At 41.4% G+C, this 21,407-nt stretch overlaps 1 protein-coding gene across 1 annotated transcript in view; it reads right to left on the bottom strand.

Moving 5' to 3' along the window:
- The window catches only part of LOC115796480 (sickle tail protein-like), a 60,395-nt gene that overhangs the window by 18,214 nt on the left and 20,774 nt on the right, over nucleotides 1-21,407 (bottom strand). Inside the window, exons 6-16 of the mRNA XM_030752904.1 lie at nucleotides 15,652-15,928; nucleotides 13,673-13,993; nucleotides 12,603-12,707; nucleotides 12,323-12,357; nucleotides 12,067-12,236; nucleotides 10,224-10,399; nucleotides 5,371-5,507; nucleotides 4,942-5,089; nucleotides 4,541-4,859; nucleotides 4,317-4,439; nucleotides 2,495-2,786 (exon numbers count right to left, since the gene is read on the bottom strand). Of these exons, the coding sequence (XP_030608764.1) occupies nucleotides 2,495-2,786; nucleotides 4,317-4,439; nucleotides 4,541-4,859; nucleotides 4,942-5,089; nucleotides 5,371-5,507; nucleotides 10,224-10,399; nucleotides 12,067-12,236; nucleotides 12,323-12,357; nucleotides 12,603-12,707; nucleotides 13,673-13,993; nucleotides 15,652-15,928 (2,103 nt within the window). The remainder of the gene's footprint in view (nucleotides 1-2,494; nucleotides 2,787-4,316; nucleotides 4,440-4,540; nucleotides 4,860-4,941; nucleotides 5,090-5,370; nucleotides 5,508-10,223; nucleotides 10,400-12,066; nucleotides 12,237-12,322; nucleotides 12,358-12,602; nucleotides 12,708-13,672; nucleotides 13,994-15,651; nucleotides 15,929-21,407) is intronic.

The following is a 21,407-nucleotide window of genomic DNA, read 5'->3' as shown; positions in this document are numbered from 1 at the left end:
CCGGCATTGGGGTGGACGATGCCATCATCTACCTGCTGCACAGATCCCTCTCTCACCTAGAGCAGGCGGGGAACACTGTGAGGGTCATGTTCTTTGACTTCTCCAGTGCTTTCAACACCATCCAGCCTGCACTACTGAGAGGGAAGATGGAGGGAGCCGGAGTAGACAGTCAGCTGACGGCATGGACCATCGACTACCTCACCAACAGACCACAGTATGTGAGGTGCCATGACTGTATGTCTGATGTGGTAGTCTGCAGCACGGGGGCGCCACAGGGCACGGTCCTCTCACCCTTTCTGTTCAGTCTGTACACCTCAGATTTCAGGTACAATTCAGACCATTGCCACCTACAGAAGTTCTCAGATGATACGGCCATCATCGGATGTGTATCAGATGGGAACAGTGAGGAATACAGGGGGGTCATCAGTGACTTTGTCGGCTGGTGTGAGAACAACACACTGCAAATCAACGCCAGCAAGATGAAGGAGATGGTTATAGACTTCAGGAGGAAGCCACCCCCTACAGCACCGGTGAACATCCAGGGAAAGGATATTGAGACAGTGGTCTCCTACAAATACCTGGGTGTTCATCTCAATAACAAGCTGGACTGGAGTACAAACACAGATGTCCTGTATAAGAAGGGCCAGAGTCGACTCCACCTGCTGAGGAGACTGAGGTCCTTTGGTGTCTGCAGGACTCTGTTAAAGACCTTTTATGACACAGTGGTAGCATCTGCCCTTTTCTATGCAGTGGCCTGCTGGGGGGGTTAATGCACTGAAAGGGACAGGAGCAGGATCGACAAACTGGTGCGGAGGTCTAGCTCTGTGTTGGGATGTCCTCTGGAGTCTGTGATGGTGATGGGTGAGAGGATGATGTTAGCAAAGCTGACATCCATCATGAACAACCCCCATCACCCTCTGCATGAGACCGTGGGTGAGCTGAGCAGCTCCTTCAGTCAGAGACTGAAACATCCTCGCTGCAGGAAGGAGCGCTTTCGCAGCTCATTCATCCCAACAGCAGTTAGACTGTACAACACTTCATAATGTCTTGAGTCACTTGGACACTTTACCTCCTCTGCCATCACTTTATCCATACAGTCCAGATACATTTTATTTATTACACTCACCCATATAATGCATACCGTGTATGCTGTGTACCTTACCGGCTACAAATGTATATAATATTTTTGATATCTGTATATAGTGTTTTGATGTGTGTGTATATGTGTGTATATGTACATGTGTGTATTGACATTGATATATATATTTTATGTATATAGTGCTTATGTATATGTGTATAGTTTTTTTTGCTATTTTATTTTATTCTATTCTATTTTAGTTTTAGTTTAGTTATTTGTTCTTACTCATCCTTTTCATTTTTTCTCTGTACTGAGCTGCTGTAACGCGCAAATTTCCCCGTCGTGGGATCATTAAAGTTTTATCTTATCTATCTTATTTTATCTTAAAATGCTTTGGGTGATCAGTAAAACTAGAGAAATGCTATATAAATGCAACTAACCTTTAACCCTTCTTGACTGATGCATCTGTACTGACACACTTTGCAAGCTGTATTTAATAGTTCTGAGGCTGTCAGTGGCAGTTCAACAATGCAAGAAAGGCTTTATGGCATCGGAGGGTTGCTGCAGTTCAGAGAAAATGACCTAAATACAGGACTCCAGATTCAAGTAAGCGTTAACAACTAAAGCTAATGGATGAAAACTAACTGAAAGGGGAGCAGCTGGACTATAAATAAAGGATTAGATCACACTAGTCAACTGTTAATGAATGTACTATAGATCAGGGGTATTCAACTCCAGGCCTCAAGGGCCGGTGTCCTGCAGGTTTTAGATGTGTCTCTGCTTCAACACACCTGAGTCAAATATAGGAGTCATTAACAGGATCCTGGAGAACTTGGCTGCATACTGAGGAGGTAATTCAGCCATTTGATTCAGGTGTGTTGGATCAGGAACACATCTAAAACCTGCAGGACACTGGCCCTCAAGGCCTGGAGTTGAATACCCCTGCTATAGATGATACAGAAAACTACAGAAAAAATACATGGAATGCTCATTCTGTATAATGACGATAAAGGGATTCTATTCTATTCTAATAAGAGAAAAACTAACCGGTATAACTAAAACCATAAAGCATGACACATGGTACACTGTTGTAGACTATCGTGTTCCCTGTCAAATTTTAAGGTCTATGGTAATGTGGTAAAACTTTGACTACAGTTATAGACTGACTGTTGAAGCCACAAGGTTTTATGTTGTTTTAGGCAGCCAATCAGAAAAGAGCTTGATGGTCAATATATAAAAGATATTATAACTATAAGTTTAATTCACTGCAGCTTTTTAAAGAACCATGATGTTTATAGGCAAGCACTAGATTTAAAATTTCATACTGTTACTTGGTTTATTTATGAGCACTGGACATCATCATAATAATAGGAAACTGCATGAGAACCACTGAGCATTAACTGACAGGGAGTCTACCTTGCAGCGTCAGGTTCAGAGGTGCACCCTGTTCTGATTTCAATGCAGAAAGAGTTGTGTGTTGTGAGGCAGAATTGTTCCCTTTGGGTTCTGACACATCCAAATTGGGGATAGACTCCATCAGGCTGGCCTGGACCTCCTGGAGGACCTGGTCAAAGTCTTTACTGGCGCTGGGAGGTTGAGACTGACTGGAATCGAAGCTGGCTGGCTGCTTGGCTCGACAATTGCTGGACTGGCCCCTAATGCTGGCTTCTCCGCCGAGACTGCCCTCCTGAGTTTGCCTCTCTGTGGTCTATGGAGAATAGTGATAGTTTGTTTAAAACTAGGCACAAAACTGAATGAAGCTTTTTTAAAAAAAAAAATACCACACAGAATGTGCTTTAATATCTCGCCTGGTGGGAGGCAACCTTTCTCCAAACAATCGTGATCTGCAGCCATTCTGACTGACCCCCCCCCCATATAGAAGAAAAAACAAAAGAAAAAACTTTCACTTTATTTCCTGGAAATAGAGATAACACTGACACTGGGGTGGGGACATTAACCTGTGTGCATTGTTACTTTTGACTCAATCCCAGTTGATGTTCCTAGCAACAAGTGAGAGATTGCTTACATATTTTGAGTGCTCTTACTGATGACCAGCGATGTCATTACTGGTAGCCAATAAGAGCTCACTTTAATTTTGCTCTCCCCCACAACAGAGTGCGCTGATTCATATGTTATTGGCCTAAAAATTCATTGTTTTGACTTCCGACTCATTTTGCCAGATCGGGTCACATATGTTTAAAGGTACAGTGTGTAAAATCTCACCAAATGTCAGTAGATTGCAGATTGCATTGCATTAGATCTAAAATAAATACCATTTAGCATGTTGAGTGCAATAGATGTGGATCTTTATTATTTTTTTTTACCAAAGTATCAGGGTTAATTGCTGTGTTATGACAGACTGCATGTAATTTCCAACTTGACCCAAACTAATAGACTGATTATGTTTTGTTACCATTTTATCCATCTTGATGCAGATGTAAAGTTGCTTTGAAGATGGCAACTCACTACAAGTGATCGCACACCTCATTCTAGTCTTTAAAGCAACCATTTCAAAAGCAAAGGGCTCACAAGTCACACATACACATTAATTTTGGTTGTGTTGTGGTCTCCAACCACTGTTTTCCCTTTTGTGACTGTAGCATTAAAAAACTTTTACTGACTTAAACTTTTGCATAACACTCAGTACAACAAAAAACAAATCAAATCAGACCATAAATAACAAAAAGAAGTAAAATATCAGGTAGGTGAAAACTAATGAAGCCCAGTGTTAAATTTATTTATTAAATTTACTGAAATCAAGGCCTCAGGGACTTGCCATGAATGATTCCTGCATCATTTTTAATCACTAACATGACAAAGGATTAACATTTAAATTCCTGTAATCTTTGAAACTTTATGGTAAATGGACTAGCTCTTATACAGCGCTTTTCTACTCAGTCAGAGCACTCAAAGCACTTACACAACATGTTTACATTTACCCATGCACTCACATTCATACAAGCACTTCCATGTTTATACTAAGCTAAGTGCTTTTAATTAACTAGCATTCACACACATTCATACTCCGACAGGATGGTCGGAGAGCAACTTGGGGTTAAGTATCTTGCCCAAGGATACATTGGCATGTAGCCTGGAGTAGCCAGGAATCGAACCGCTAACCTTCCAATCAGTAGGTGACCTGCTCTACCTACTGAGCTACAGCCACCCCGTAGCTCAGTAGGTAGAGCAGGTATTTATCTATCAAAGCAGCACTGATCTGTGTGTCTGTGTGTCTTACCACGGTCATCTCACTGTGGGCCTGTTGTACAGGCGTTGGTGCAGGTTGGTCCAGTACATCAGACTCCTGAAGACCTGCTCTCCTCTGTAGGGCAGGACTCCCCTCTCTGCTGCGAGGACTCACCTTCACAACATGATAATATGTCTTACAATCTACACTGCAGACAAAATGGAGAGCTCATATTTTGTTACTTTACAGTGACTCCGCTATTATCTGCACGGTACCTTAGCCACAGTGGGTGATTCATGTCGATGGGTGGGTGTCAGAGGGACACTGGGGTACTGTTGAGAAGGCTGGACCACTGAAGGTGCCATGCTCTTCAATCTGCGGGCCACAATGGGGGAGTCCGAGCCCACTAAGCTAATCTCAGCCTGGCTCCCAGAGAGAGGAGGGGTAAGCTGAGGTGGTCTGACTGAGGACCGAGGTTGGGGTTTGGGTGAGTTCTGAGGACTCTGGATCTTTGAGAGTCCACTGTCTGTTGCCACAACTTCTAGTGGGTCCAACTGGGCTGATTTGGGTGAGGGGGCTGACTCTGACACACACCTAGTGAAAACAGGGAGGACAGACATGGTCAAGAGCATTTTCCTTTTGAGCAGTTTTAACTCTGAGTAAAAGTACTGATTACCTGCGGAGAGAGCTTAGGGTTTCAGTCAGGGCTTTGACCCTCTTTAACATGGAGTCCATCTTAAGAGGCTCCTCCTTCAGGAAACGCACTGCCTCCACCTCCTGCCTTAGCACTGAGCGCATCTTCATCTGCAGCTCTGGAAACTCACCTGGACGATATCAAATAGGATCACACAGAGAAAAGAAATTTGCCAATTCTACATATCATTTATTTAAATAACTGATAGAGGTGATCAGTTGAATTTATTATTCATATTACTAAATTTACTCTCAATAATTAGTAATAATTTAAATCACTATAATCTTCATTAATAACAATATTTGAAGACCCCATCCATATGTCAAAATACTAATCCAATGCATCCTATTGGACATTGGCCAATAAAATGATATGACCAGCCTTTTGTTGTGTCACGTTAAACCCACCAACCTTTGAGAATGGCCAGAGCCTCCCCAACCCTTCGCAGGTTCACTGCTCCCTCCTCCACATCTCTCAGAGTTACTCTCAGCTGGCTTGTACTGGAGGCAGAGCTGCTTTGCAAATGGTCCACATAGTCCTCCAGTTCACTGAAAGAAGAAAATGCCAGACAGAAACCTGTGTTATTAACAGTCACTATGAACCATGCGATCGCCTGCTGTAGCCACAAGATGGCAGCAGAAACTAGATTTAAGGAGCTCCACAGTCCTGTTGGTGGCCCTAATATTAAGCTAATAGAAATTCAGATCAATAATGAAAGTCTACTAATCCTTTGCATGAATAACTTGTAGCACGTTGTATCTAAAAGTCTGCAGTATGAAATGTGTTAAAGTGATTGGAACGTTCTGACACTTTATCAGGCGAACCAGTCTGACAACATCTGAAATTTCTGGCAAAAACTCCAGCATGTGTGCACAGTATAAGAACCAGTTCTGGCTTTAACCTTCTAGACAGGATAAGTAGTGCTAGTCGGTACCCAGCAAATATTTATATATTGAATAACTGTCAGCTGACTGTCTTCTCTTAGTGAAAAAAATAGTTCTAGGATGTAAGAAGTTCCAGTGTTCCAACAAAAATGATCTTGCTGTGACAGTATGTGTATAAACTGTTTTATATAATCTCTCTGTGGCCAGGAAGGTGGCATTGCTGGTTATACCTGTCACCTGACAGGAAGAAGGTTTGTGGTTTGAACAACAGCTGGAACCGTTCTCTGTGAAAGTTCCATGTTCTCTCTGTATTGGTGTGAGTTTTCTCCAGGCACGCCTCCTTCTCCCAAAATCCCAAAACATGTTTGTTGGTGATTCTAAATTGGCTGTGTGAGATAGATAAAGTGCACAGAATAGAGCACACTAGTAAATGAATGGCTAAGGGCGGTTTGTAGTCTACTTTTAGAATCGAATGTCTTTATTTGTCATTATATAGAACATACAATGACATTGGAGGGCCACTCCTGTTCAGTGCTATGCAGTAGAAAGTAACACTTTCTAAAAATATAAAGAAAATAATATAATAGAATGTATAAAAATATATATATACATTATATATATATACATTATATATATATATATATATATATATATATATATATATATATATATATATATATATATATATATATATATATATATATATATATATATATATGTGTGTGAAGATGGGTGAGTATTGCACTTGGTGAATGCATACTGAATATTGCACATTACAAGGGTGATAGATATTGTTCAGTATGAATAATCTGACTGTTGAGGTTTTCTCTCACCTTGAGGTGGCTGTTGTTGTGATTTGGTGCTATACAAATACAACTGAATTGAAATTCGAGATCAAATGAGCTTTTGCCCTTCTGCCTCATAGGCAGTTTCCTGTCCTCCCTGAGTTCACCTCAGGATGCCTGTATTACAGTTTGGCACGTGTACTGCCACAGGCAAACTCACCCTTGACACCACAAGTGAGAGCCTGCTCAGGGTAACACATCCATCAGGGTAACACAGAGATGCAAAGCAAAAAGGAAACAGACTACCTCATATGTGAAGTCTATGCTTGCTTGATGTCATGGTATTTGTCTAATCATGTGTGTTTGGACTGGGGTGTAGAAAGATAATCGTGTCCCACTTATCATGAATCTCCTACATTTGATGCTTGATAAATGCCAGGCCCGTGTTAGCAGAGTTGTTGGCAATATGAAGTTAATGTGTAGCATGCTAACATGAGAATTAATTCTGATGTTTTTGGAAGCCCATGTCATACCAGATCAAATCACTTTCTCTGTCCTTCTCCTCTATTTTTAACGATATGTTTCTGTACATTCAGTCTGTGCCTACAGATGTTGATCTGCTGTGTCATACATGCCATCAATGATTTGACTTCAGCTGCAGTTTACACTATTAGGGGCATGATGTCAGAGCAAGTCTGCAAATGTTGAAAGGGCTAAATCATGGACATAGACATTAGTGGCCAATCAGTGCTTCAACTTTAAAGGAAAGAGGACAGCTGACATCTTGCATGTATTCAACTCAATAACTCTTAAAGTCTGAAGTAAAGACTACACAGTGTTTTATATAACAACTGAAAGAGAACAGATAGACACAAAATATGCTCGGAGAAGGGCTGACATTGACTCAAACATTAAAGGCAGTATTTGTAGGTGTTTCACTGTGGGTGGGCTGGCTCTGTCACCTAAGCATGATGTTTGGTCCAGTGTAATAGTGTAGTAGGGTTTTTGGAGAGAGGGGAAGGAGAATGTTTGAGGGATAGGTTCAGCCTCCTTATGTTGGGGCTAGGGTGTAACAAACTGCAGTTTGACAAAGGGTACATGTTCCATTCAATTCTATTTATATAGTGCTAAATTACAGCAACAGTTGCATGTTGCATTGTAAGCTTTCCAGATAATGGAACCACAACAAATGAGCATTTTCTCACTGCATTTGACCTCGAGGCACTGCTTCTCCCCAGAGGTGGTACTGTTTCACATAAGATAACAAAAATCTGGATGCAGAGAACATTTTAATGATTTATTTACAGCAACTGCAGTGCATATAGCACTGATGTGTTTTAGACACATACCTTCCTGGTCTGAAAAGTGAATCTGATGAAGAGCCTTAAATCTGCATCCTTTCTAATTGCCATCAGGGAGTGACTCATCTGGTCGCAAACAGAAGTTTGTGGGTAATTGTACCTTCAGCTCCTTTTCTATGACCTCAACAAACATCTTTCTGATAAGTTTATGGTCTCAATCTCAAAGTTTCATTACCCTGAGGAGCCAAATTCTGTGAATTAACACTATATACAGGTGCTGGTCATAAAATTAGAAATGTTGGCCAACTGAAAGGTATGAACATGAAAAGTATGAGCATGTACAGCACTAAGTACTTAGTTGGGGCTCCTTCTGCCTGGATCACTGCAGCAATGCGGCGTGGCATGGAGTCGATCAGTCTGTGGCACTGCTCAGGTGTTATGAGAGCCCAGGTTGCTCTGATAGTGGCCTTCAGCCCTTCTGAATTGTTGGGTCTGGTGTATCACATCTTCCTCTTCACAATAGCCCATAGATTTTCTATGGGGTTAAAGGTCAGTTGAGTTTGCTGGCCAATTAAGAACAAGGATACCATGGTCCTTAAAGCAGGTACTGGTAGCTTTGGCACTGTGTGCAGGTGCCAAGTCCTGTTGGAAAATGAAATCTGCATCTCCATGAAGTTGGTCAGCAGCAGGAAGCATGAAGTGCTCTAAAACTTCCTGGTAGATGGCCACGTTGACCTTTGACCTCAGAAAACACAGTGGACCAACACCAGCAGATGACATGGCACCCCAAACCATCACTGACTGTGGAAACTTTACACTGGACCTCAGCCAGCATGGACTCTGTGCCTTTCCTCTCTTCCTCCAGACTCTGGGACCTTGATTTCCAAATGCAACATTGACTTTGATCAGAGAACATAACTTTGGAGCACTCAGCAGCAGTCCAGTCCTTTTTGTCTTTAGTCCAGGCGAGACGCTTCTGACGCCGTCTCTTGTTCAAGAGTGGCTCGACACGAGGACTGTGACAGCTGAAACCCATGTCTGCATACGTCTGTGTGTGGTGGTTCTTGAAGCACTGACTCCAGCTGCAGTCCACTCTTTGTGAATCTCCCCCACATTTTTGAATGGCTTTTGTTCCACAATCCTCTCCAGGGTGCAATTATCCTTATTGCTTGCACACTTTTTTCTGCCACATCTTTTCCTTCCCTTCTCCTCTCTATTAATGTGCTTGGACACAGAGCTCTGTGAACAGCCAGCCTCTTTAACAATGACCTTTTGTGTCTTGCCCTCCTTGTGAACGGTGTCAAAGGTCGTCTTTTGGACAACTGTCAAGTCAGCAGTCTTCCCCATGATTGTGTAGCCTACAGAACTAGACTGAGAGACCATTTAATTAATGAATGTAATGAATGAATATAATATACAAGTTTCACTTTTTGAATGGAATTAATGAAATAAATCAACTTTTTCATGATATTCTATTTTTATGACCAGCACATGTAGATACAACACTCTACAACAGAATAGCTGACAAAGAAAAGAATCAGTGAAGTGAAGCAACTCTGTGAAGAAGAGTGGGCCAAAATTCCTCCACAGTGATGGAAGAGACTGTTTAATTTATACAGAACATGATTATCAAGTTATTGCTGCTAAAGGTGCGTCTACAAGCTATTAAATTGTGAGGTGTATATAATTTTTCACACACTGCTTCTGAGTTTTTGTTAAATAAGTAATGACAGTATTTGACAAATGTGCGCCTGACTACAACACATTCTCAGCGTACCTTCATTTTCTTAGCTATCTCTCACTGTGTGTGTGTGTGTGTGCACGGTGTATTATTTATATTGCAGGGTATGTTCACACAGTCACATTGTGAAGCCTCACCTCACTCACAGACAAACACTCTGTTTTCATACATTCTTATTAAATTTGAGTATGAAACTGGCTTTCTGTAGAGAGGGTTACGTTAGAGGAAGTCTCTATGAAATAAATATGTCATCGTCAATGAAATTTTGATGGTCTTCCCTAAATTTACTCCCAAACGTGTTTGTTAGCTTGCTAGCACTGTTATATCCTCGCTCTTTATGATGCTAATACTGTGGCATCACTGAAGGTTACCAATGATCGTCTTATGGCCTCTGACAGTGGACTCATCTCCAGAGGTATACTGTATTTGTATAAAGTTAAGGGTAACATTTAATCATACCAGAACATTAAACATGAGCACATTTCCTTGTGTTTTTCTTGACTGTGTTACTCTAAAAAAAAAAAAAAAAAATTGAGTAAATTCAAATTCTTACCTGAGCTGTGTGAGTATTCTCTCCTCTGCTGCAAGGTAGTGGGTCCTCTCCTCTTCCATCTCAGCTCTCCGTCTATAAGCTGCCTCCTCAAATTGAGCCAGTCGGTCACACATCAGCAACACTAGCTCCTGACCTGCCATTCGCAGCATAGAGCTCACAGTTTCCTGGTTTGATAACTGGAAAACATGGAGCAAATCGGGAATCAGGAGAGCTTTTTTGGGTTTTAACCACTGTTCCTCCCTCTCTGCCATCAGACAATTCAACAACAAGCTGGAGCTCTCTAATTAACCACAGGAATCTGCAGGGTAGGTTTAAAATCTTCATAGGTTCACCACTACAAAGAGACCTCTTTTAACATTGTCTTTGCATACACTTTGCTGTTTACACTATAGCTGCTTTAAAGGGGATCAGTTGCAATGACTAATATTCATTATCCAGACAGGTTCCCCCTGAGCCAAATGTCCAGGCTGCAGACTGGTTTAAACAATCTGTTTCAGACAGTTTTTTCTACTCTTAGATCTGTTTCATGTCAGTAAAATCAAATATTCCTACTATAGCCATCACCACAACAACAGGTCTAAAATAGTTTGTTTGTGGAAAAGGATGAACTGAGGAGGTGCAGCAAGGCCCAGAATAAGATCTCCTTCTTCTTTCAGCTTCTCCCTTTCAGGGTCGCCACAGGACATCATCTGCCTCGATCTCACCATATCCCAGCATCCTCTTCTGTCACACCAACCCTCCTTCACCACACACAAACCTCATCTGAGATCTTCCTCTTATCCTCCTGCCTGTCAACTCCATGTTCAGCATTCTTTGTGCAATGTATCCACTATCTGTCCTTTGCACACTGAAACATCTCAGCCTTGCCTCTCTAACTTTATCTCCTGCTCACTCCCAGTGAAAATCTGAGCATCTTCAGCTCAGCCTTCTGGCTTTTTGTCAGTGCCATTGTATCCAAACCACACATCATAGCGGGTCTCACTACCATCTTGTAAACCTTCCCTTTCACTCTTGCTAATATCCTCCACCCACTCCACCCTGTCTGCTCTCTTCTTCACCTCTTTTGTGCACTGTCTGTTGCTTCGGATGGTTGATCCCAGGTATTTAAACTCATCTGCTCCTTGCATGTTCACCATTTCACCTCTCTCTCTCTCTCTCTCTCTTTCATACAGTATTCTGTTTTGCTTCTACTGACTTTTATTCCTCCTCAGAGCCGATCCCTGATGTAATCCCACCACCACCTCGAACCCATCTGTCACTCCTATTGCACACCTCATTACACTCTTGCTGTATTATTATTATTAATATTACTGTATTATTGTAGGGTCTTTACCTTACAATATAAAGTGCCTTGAGGCGTGATGTGATTTGGGACTATATAAATAACATTGAATTGATGGCCCAGCATAAGCTTCCTAATATTTTTTGAAATGTCAATCATGCAAAGCTTTTCTAGTGGTGTTCAAGAAAATAAATCTGGAGCTAGAAATAAGATTTTCAGGTTCACTTTAGCTGAAATAAAGTAACTGTGGCTTTAGGGGTAGAGTGGGTCAACTAATCTGAAGTCACTGGTTTTATCCTTGGCTGTTATGGTCTGGCAGACTGTTCTTATCCCTGATATTGAACCCCAAATTGTCCCCAGTGCTTCTGTAGTGTGTATGATAGCTAAAGAACTCTATGTGAATGGGTGTGTCAACAGGAGAAAGTGGCCTGTAGTGCTTTGACTGGTTAACAGGATAAAAAAAAAGCAGTTAAAAATCACATCTCTATAATAACTGTTGCTATTAATGGTAGTAGTATATGTGTTGCATCAACTGTAAGTAGTGAGCCTACAGTTGAATACCTGTAAACATCTGAGCTGGTTCAGTTGCAGCCGAAGTTCACACACATTCCTCTTGGCTGACACTAAACGCTGCTGCATCCCGGTGTTAGAAGGCGGGGCCAGAAGAGCCAGAGGGGTGGAGCTAAAGCTGTCAGTCAAAGCAGCAGGATTCTGAGACTCAGAGGACACTCCTGAAGGGCAAAGGAAATCCTTTATCAATATTTTCAGAACATGAGATACACTCTAAGTGTCAGTGTGTAGATTTAAAAAAACTCACCATGTCTGTTTATGACCTTGCGTTCCAGACTTATACTGAAAAACACAGAGTTAGTTTGAACTGCATACTGTAGGCTTATCCAGTATAGAGAACTAATCTTACTTCACGAGGAGATGTGTTAGGTTAAACTAATTATATTTGATGTAATTAATTATTATTATTTATAGAATTTATTATGTTGAATAATACTAATAACAACAGTAATAATATAGTAGTAACTGTTACAGTGATTCTTATTATATTAATAGAATAATTGTTAAAATCAGTAGATTCTACAGACCTGACAGCATCCTTGGCTCCAGGAGCATCTGGTCCTATAGACAGAGCATGGTGCACCAGCCCTGCTAGACTGGCGATCTGCTCCTCCATGGCTTTGATTCTCTCACTGACAAACAGGAATACATACATTATATGGACTGGATAGATTCTTTTTAAGTGCTTTCCTACTCAAAGCGCTTCATAGAACATGTCTCGTTCACCCATTCACACACACATTCATAGACACCAAATGCTTTCTATCTAATATACACACTCTGATGAACACATCGGAGTTCGGTATCTTGACCAAGGACATTTTGGTAAGCAGGCTGCAGCAAACAGGAATCAAATCACCAAACTTCAATTCAATTTTATTTATATAGCGCCAAATCACAACAGTTGCCTCACCTGGTGACAGTCTCCACCAGGTAGATAGAAATTAATCTCAGATCATGTGATTTCTTTTTGGAAAGTCAACACAATTTTTTTCTTTTTACAATTTTGAGAACAGTGAGCAACCTGTAATTTTGGTATATTAATTTCAATCACAGAAAGTGTGGTTCAGTACTAGGAATCACACGATTCTAGTGGCTGCAAAAACGAAGAGCTGATGTTTTGTTTAAGAAGGCAGGTGATAATTAGCATTCTTCCTTTTAACTTCTGATTAGTACTTGCCCTGCTCTAGCTCTAGTGCTCTGAGCCTATAACAGCATAACCAGCATGGTACATGTGCTTTATCAAAAAGGAAAGTTTGAAGCTTAATCTTAAATGCAAATAGGCTGTCTGTCTCCTCAACCCCAACTCTGAGATCAAATCAGAAACTATTACAGAGCTTATGTTAAACTGACAAGAATCTGCAAGGGGTGTCAGCCCATCTGCAATCCTGTCCATAGCTGATCTGATAACTATCCATATCATTATATAGATTTCGTTAACAGCAAATGACAGTGTGATATAAGTTGGAAATAGTCGATTTGATCCAAACAGACCGTATTCCATGTTTTATTCTTGTAACAGAGAATAGCCGAGCTGTGTTGTGTTTTTGTATTAGGATGCGATGCAATAGGATGACTATTTTGGCTTTCAGCTCACCTTTGGGCACTGCTGGCATTCATATGGCTCTGAAACAGTCTCTCAGATTGTCCAAGAGGACTGTCAGCAAAAACAGATGAGGCGGAGGATGAGGATCCGCTTCCTCTGCTTCTGCTTACAATCTCTACTGTAGAACTGCTACCGTCCTGCCGCAGGGACCGGCGAATTGGCGAAATCTTCTCAGGAGACACTAGGCCCATACCTCCGATGATCTGCCCACCATCAGTCATCCTGATGTCACTGACTCTGTGAGGAGAAGGGGAAGGGGTTTTGGTTCCCATTGGAGGAAGCTGGCTGACACTATACTTCTTGCTCTTCTGCCTAGATAATAGAAAAGCAGATGGCATAGAGTATAGATTTATGCATAGCTGGTTAGATGAACAGTGTTAACCCACATGCAGTGGGGGAAATAATTATTTGATCCCCTGCTCAATTTGTAAGTTTCCAAAGAAAGTCTAAAATTTTTTATGGTAGTTTAATCTTAATGGAGAAAGACAAAATATCAGCCAAAAATCCATAAAATGCACATTACACAAGAGAAATTGATTTGCATGTCACTGAGTGAAATAAGTATTTGATCTCCAAGCAAAACATGTCTCAGTACTTCATGGAGAAACCCTTGTTGGCGAGCGCAGCGGTAAGACATTACTTGTAGTTGGTCACCTGGTTTGCACACATCTCAGGGGGGATTTTGGCTCACTCCTCTTTACACAAACTCTAAATCTTTTAGGTTTCATGGCTGCTGCTTGGCATCTCAGAGCTCCAGCTCCCTCCACAGATTTTCTATAGGACTGATGTCCGGACACTGGTTAGGCCACATCATGACCTTAACCCTTTAACACCAAATGTCACCAATGCAATGTATTTCAAATGCCCCACCATTCTCGGACTTCTGGCAACAAATTACTGTAATAACCCTAAGTTGGGCGTGAAGTGCAATTTCTTGGCTTTCACAAGCTGTTTCAAGTTTTCTGAAACAACAAATGGTCACTTAATTACGGTTATGCAAAGTGCATTTGATCAGATGTTTTGGCAATGTTAAAGACAGGTCACAGGTGTATCAGTGGCAATGGGTCTTTGGGTCATACTCAGCATTTCTCTTTCTTTAAATACTGGCAAACTTAAGATGGGCCTGTACATGTGCCTTCTTGAGCAGGGGGACCTTGTGGGTGCTGCAAGGTTTCAGTCCATTATGGTATAGTGTCCTACCAATGGTGTTTTTAGTGACTCTGTTCCCAACTGCCTTCAGATCATTAACAAGCTCTTCCCATGCAGTTTTGAGCTGATCTGCCACCTTTCTCATGATTATCCTCAGCCCCTGAGGCGTGGGGATCCAGAATTGAATTTAAAAATCTCACATACAAGGTCTTGAATAAGGCCCCATCTTATCTTAAAGATCTTATAGTACCGTATCACCCCCAATAGAGCTCTCAGACTGCTGGCTTACTTATGCTTCCTAGGATACTTAAGAGTAGAATGGGATGCAGAGCCTTCAGCTTTCAGGCCCCTCTTCTGTGGAACCAGCTCCCAGTTTGGATTCAGGAGGCAGACACCCTCTCTATTTTTAAGATTAGGCTTAAAACTTTCCTTTTTGATCAAGCTTATAGTGTGACCCTTAGTTATGCTGCAATCAGCCTAGGCTTCTGGGGGATTCCCATGATGCACTGAATTTTTCTTCTTCACTCTGGCTCCATTCCACAGTGTGTCCTTTGTCCTGTCTCCCTCCCCTCTCCCCTAACCGGTCATGACAGGTGACTGCCCCTCTCTGAGCCTGGTTCTGTTGAAAGGGAGTTTTTCCTTCTCACTGTTGCCAAGTGCTTGCTCACAGGGAGTCATTTTCATTGTTGGGTTTTCTCTGTATTATTGTAGTGTCTTTACCTTACAACATAAAGTGCCTTGAGGCAACTGATTTGGCACTATATAAATAAAATTGAATTGAATGCTTCCCATTGTATATGTGTGTAGATTGGTGAGTGTACCTGTGGAGGGAGTGGGTCTGATCCTCCATGCTCTCTCCATAACCCATCAAGGGTTTAATGGAGGCTCGGTACTGCTGCAGCCCTCCTGGGATCCCTAGGACACCAACCTCCACCATGTCTGTAGTGAGAGCTGGAGGGGCACTACACTGGGAGGAGGGGATGCTTTGGCGACCTCCTGTTCCATCCTGCAGGGAGGAGCAGTAGGAGTCTGGATAATGTGGTCCTCCTTCACCATGCACCACCAAGGCCATGCTCTTACTGTTGCCAGCGTCCTCATCTGACACATACAAACATTCACACATAAACACACACTGTCACTTCAGATTGTCGAAAAAACCCACATAAAACATTAAAAATCCTGCCTCAGGTCATGTTTCCAAGTATGCAGTTCAAGTAAAATCAGTTGCGTATTGTAAACAGGGTTGCCATGTGTTTGGATGGCGATGACAGGAGAGACTGAAAAGAACAGACGGCTCTGAACTGTGTGCAGCTTTTCAGTATCCAACATACCTGTGGATTTACATTAGCAACTGACAGATAATGAAGTAAAAGTTTGATGTGCACATAAACACAAAGGTGTTGACAGTGAGAACAGCCTTGTAATTAGAAACTAAAGAACAAGATAGCCATTGCTCAGGTCTGCATCTAGTGGCTATTTTCATTATTGATCAGTTTTTATTATTTTTTTGATAAGTTAGTTAATCTTGTTTGCCACTTGCATGTGAGAATAAAGGTAGTTTTATAACTGCCCATTAAGAAATCGTTAAATGTGATTTTGTTGGACCTGCAGTGCAAAAGCTTAATACAGTCGTTGTACGATGGAAACAAAAATCAAGTCTTTATTTTAAAAAAAAGACAAATTTTATTTTGTTCTGTTTGTTTTAATTAGGGGCAGCACAGTGGCGTGGTGTTAGCCCTGCTGCCTCACAGTTAGAATACCACCTGGAAGGCCTGGGTTTGATTCCACCTTGGCCCAGGCCCCTCCCTCTCTCCCTGTGTGGAGTTTGCATGTTCTCCCCGTGTCTGCATGTGTTTTCTCTGGGTACACCTGTTTCCTCCCACAGTCCAAAGACATGCAATTTAGAGTTTCCAATGTTAGGTTAACTGGAAACTCTAAATTGCCCATAGGTGTGAATGTGAGTGTGGATGTTGTCTGTCTCTCTGTGTTGGCCCTGCGACACGCTTGCGACCTGTACAGAGTGTACCCTGCCTCTCTCCCCATGTCAGCTGTGATAGACTCCAGGCCCCCCTGCGACCCTAAACAGGATAAGAGGATGTGAATGGATGGATGTTTTAATTAGCTTATGTTGCAGACTTGGGACTTTCAGCTAGCAGATGGGTTTATGTACAGACTTATTAGTAATGGGATTTTTTTGTTGTTGTTAATTTATATTCACACTATATGCTACCACGTAGTTTGAGTTAAAATACGGAATTTCTCTCTAATTGGGTGCTAGAGTGGACGATCCACCATATTAAGTACTGTTCTAAATCAAATAACCTTGAGTGGAAGTGGGTTATAAAGCCTTCCAAAAACTTACTGACACACACATGCACCTTGAGGTGACTGTGTGTTGTGATTTGGGACTATATAAATAAATCTGAATTGAATTGAACACTATGTTAAAGGTGTCTGAGGAATTTGCACATAGGCAAGTTCTGTGTGATTTTTTCTGAACTGTCAATAATAAAATACAATTTTGTACATGTTTCTATACGAATTAGTACAGGTTTTTGACAGATGCTTCATAATTACTTGTTGCGATAAATTCCATTATTAAAGAACAAGGAAGAAAAACACTGAGGCAAATGTTGAAAACACCAGACTCAAAATGAAACAGCCCTGAATCGAGAAACCCTTCAGCAGCGGCAATGATGCCTACATGCAGAGTTATACTCATCACACAGTGGAAGGGTGTAGAGTGTACTGTTAACTTGCAATGCAGAAGATTTTTGCAGATGGGAGAAGGTTGTTTTCTATTTTCTTGTTTAGCATGATGATAAGTCTCATGTCAGTCTATATATCTTAGCTTTTGGGTAATCTCTATAAATGAATATGTAAACTCTGTAAGGCAATTGTAGTACTGTCAGTCATCAAAGACTTTTCACGATGTTTCACGAGCATACAGTACTGTACAGATTGGTACATAAACAGAGTGAAAAGAGGTGAGTGAAAAATACAAAACACCCATCATGCATCATGGGAACCCCCCAGAAGCCTAAGCTTAATGCAGTGTAACTAATGGAGGGTTTAGGGTCACCTGATACATGTTCTCTGAACACCAGGCTGTCAACGTCAAGAACTCCTAGGCTCCCCTTGAGATGAGTCTGACTGCTGTGGTGTCATCAGCAAATTTGATGATGAGGTTGTTATCGTGGGCTGGACTGCAATCATGGGTGTAGAGGCAGTGCAGGAAGAAGCTCATCACACAGCCCTGCGGGGAGCCAGTGCTCAGTGTGTGTGTGGAGGAGAGATGGGAGCCAAGTTTTACAGACTGGGGCCGGTTGGTTAAAAAAGTCCTTTATCCACGAACATGTGAAAGGGGGGAGGCCCAGGGTGTGCATTTTGGTAGTAAGAATGTCTGGGATGATTGTATTAAAGGGAGCCAGTGAAGAGAAGCCAATATGGGAGAAATCTGCTCTCTCTTTCTAGTCCCTGTCAGTACTCTAGCTGCAGCATTTTGGATCGAATGAAGGCTTTTCAGGGAGCTTTTAGGACAGCCTGATAATAAAGAATTACAATAGTCCAGCACAGACGTAATAAATGCATGAATGAGCATTTCAGCATCACTCTGAGAAAGGATGTTTCTAATTTTACAGAAATTGCACAAATGCAAGAAAGCAGTCCTACATATTTGTTCAATTAAGGACTTATCCTGGTCAAGAATGACTCCTCACAGTGTTACTGGAGGCCAAAGTAATGCCATCCAGAGTAAGTATCTGGTTAGACACCAAGTTTCTAAGATTTGTGGGGCCAAATACAAGAATTTCAGTTTTATCTGAATTTAGAAGCAGGAAATTAGAGGTCATCCAGGCCTTAATGTCTTTAAGACATTCCTGCAGTTTAACTAATTGATGTGTGTCATCTGGCTTCATTGATAGATAAAGCTGGATATCATCTGCATAGCAATGAAAAAGTATGCTATGCTTTCTAATAATACTGCCTAATGGATGCATTGTATCATGTAAATACAATTGGTCCTAGCACAGAACCCTGTGGAATCCATAATTAACCTTAGTGTGTGAACAAATACATGAACAAATTCTATTAGATAAATATGATTCAAACCACTGCAGTGCAGTAACTTTAATACCTATAGTATGCTCTAATCTCTGTAATAAAATGTTATGGTCAACAGTATCAAAAGCTGCACTGAGGTCCAACAGGACAAGAACAGAGATGAGTCCACTGTCAGAGGCTGTAAGAAGATCATTGGTAACCTTCACTAATGCTGTTTCTGTACTGTGATGAATTCTGAAACCTGACTGAAACTCTTCAAATAAAGCGTTCCTCTGCAGATGATCAGTTAGCTGTTTTACAACTACTCTTTCAAGAATCTTTGAGAGAAAAGGAAGGTTGGAGATTGGCTGTCTTAGCTAATTAGCTAAGACAGCTGAGTCAAGTGATGGCTTTTTAAGTAGAGGTTTAATTACAGCCACCTTGAAGGTCTGTGGTACATAGCCAACTAATAAAGACAGATTGATCATATTTAAGATTGAAGCATTAATTAATGAAAGGACTTCTTTGAGCAGTCTTATAGGAATCTAGTCTAATAGATATGTTGATGGTTTGGAGGAAGTAACTATTGAAGTTAACTCTGAAAGCTCAGTCAGAGAAAGAGTCTAAACAAATATCAGTAGTAAAAAAGGTAGCTGTACACAATGATATGTGAGATAGTTGTGAGTAATATTTTTCTCTAATGTCTAAAATTTTATTTGTAAAGAAATCCATGAAGTCACTACTAGTTAAAGTGAAAGGAATACTCGGCTCTACAGAGCTCTGACTCTTTGTCAGCCTGGTGCTGAAAACAAACCTGGGGTTGTTCTTATTTTCTTCAATTAATGATGAGTAGTAAGATGTCCTAGCTTTATATATATATATATATATATATATATATATAATTAGATAGATAGATAGAGAGAGTAAATCTTGAAAACTTTGATCTTAATATGCAGAGGCAACATCAACAGAGCTTTTTCTTTTTCAGATTGTTTTAACTTTTTCATGTGTTCTTTCACTCTGTGAACCAAACATGCCTGCTGCAGTTGTTCTTCAACATACTCTGTGTTCCTCAGTGTCTCCTTTCTTCCTGGAGTAGTCATTTCATTTCCTCATTCATGCAGTCTACAGTGGTGTGAAAAAGTGTTTGCCCCCTGCCTCATTTCCTGTTTTTTTGCATGTTTGTCACACTTAAGTGTTTCGGAACATCAAACCAATTTAAACAATAGTCAAGGACAACACAAGTAAACACAAAATGCAAGTTGTAAATGAAGGTGTTTATTAGTAAAGGTGAAAAAAAATCCAAACCATCATGGCCCTGTGTGAAAAAGTGATTGCCCCCTAAACCTAATAACTGGTTGGGCCACCCTTAGCAGCAACAACTGCAACCAAGCGTCTGCGATAACTTGCAATGAGGTTTTTACAGCATTCTGTAGGAATTTTGGCCCACTCATCTTTGCAGAATTGTCCTAATTCAGTTACATTAGAGGGTTTTCGAGCATGAACGGCCTTTTTAAGGTCATACCACAACATCTCAATAGGATTCAGGTCAGGACTTTGGCTAGGCCACTCCAAAGTCTTCATTTTGTTTTTCTTCAGCCATTCAGTGGTGGACTTGCTGGTGTGTTTAGGATCATTGTCCTGCTGCAGAACCCGAGTACGTTTAAGCTTGAGTACACGAACAGATGGTCTGACATTCTCCCTCAGGATCTCTTGGTAGACAGCAGAATTCATAGTTCCATTTTTCACAGCAAGTCTTCCAGGTCCTGACGCAGCAAAACAGCCCCAGACCATCACACTACCACCACCGTATTTTACTGTTGGTATAATGTTCTTTTTCTGAAATGCAGTGTTCCTTTTACGCCAGATGTAATGGGACACACACCTTCCAAAGAGTTCCACTTTTGTCTCATCGGTCCACAGAATGTTGTCCCAAAGGTCTTGGGGATCATCAAGATGCGTTTTGGAAAAATTAAGACGAGCTTTAATGTTCTTTTTGCTCAGCAGTGGTTTTCTTCTTGGAACTCTGCCATGCAGGCCATTTTTGCTCAGTCTTTTTCTGATGGTGGAGGCATGAACGCTGACCTTAACTGAGGCAAGTGAGGCCTGCAGTTCTTTGGACGTTGTTGCGGGGTCTTTTGTGACCTCTTGGATGAGTCGTCGCTGCGGCCTTGGGGTAATTTTGGGTGGCCGGCCACTCCTGGGAAGGTTCACCACTGTTCCATGTCTTCGCCATTTGTGGATAATGGCTCTCACTGTGGTTCGCTGGATTCCCAAAGCTTTGGAAATGGCTTTATAACCCTTTCCAGACTGATAGATCTCAATTACTTTCTTTCTCAATTGCTCCTGAATTTCTTTGGATCTCGGCATGATGTGTAGCTTTCAAGGATCTTCTGGTGGACCTTACTGTGTCAGGCAGCTCCTATTTAAGTGATGTCTTGATTGGGAACAGGTGTGGCAATAATCAGGCCTAGGTGTGGCTAGGGAAATTTAACTCAGGTGTGAAAAACCACAGTTATAGTATGTTTTAACAAGG

Source organism: Archocentrus centrarchus, chromosome 17, assembly GCF_007364275.1.
Source record: "Archocentrus centrarchus isolate MPI-CPG fArcCen1 chromosome 17, fArcCen1, whole genome shotgun sequence".
Taxonomy (NCBI): domain Eukaryota; kingdom Metazoa; phylum Chordata; class Actinopteri; order Cichliformes; family Cichlidae; genus Archocentrus; species Archocentrus centrarchus.
The sequence above is the reverse complement of the archived record's forward strand: the minus strand, read 5'-3'. Positions and strand labels throughout refer to the sequence as shown.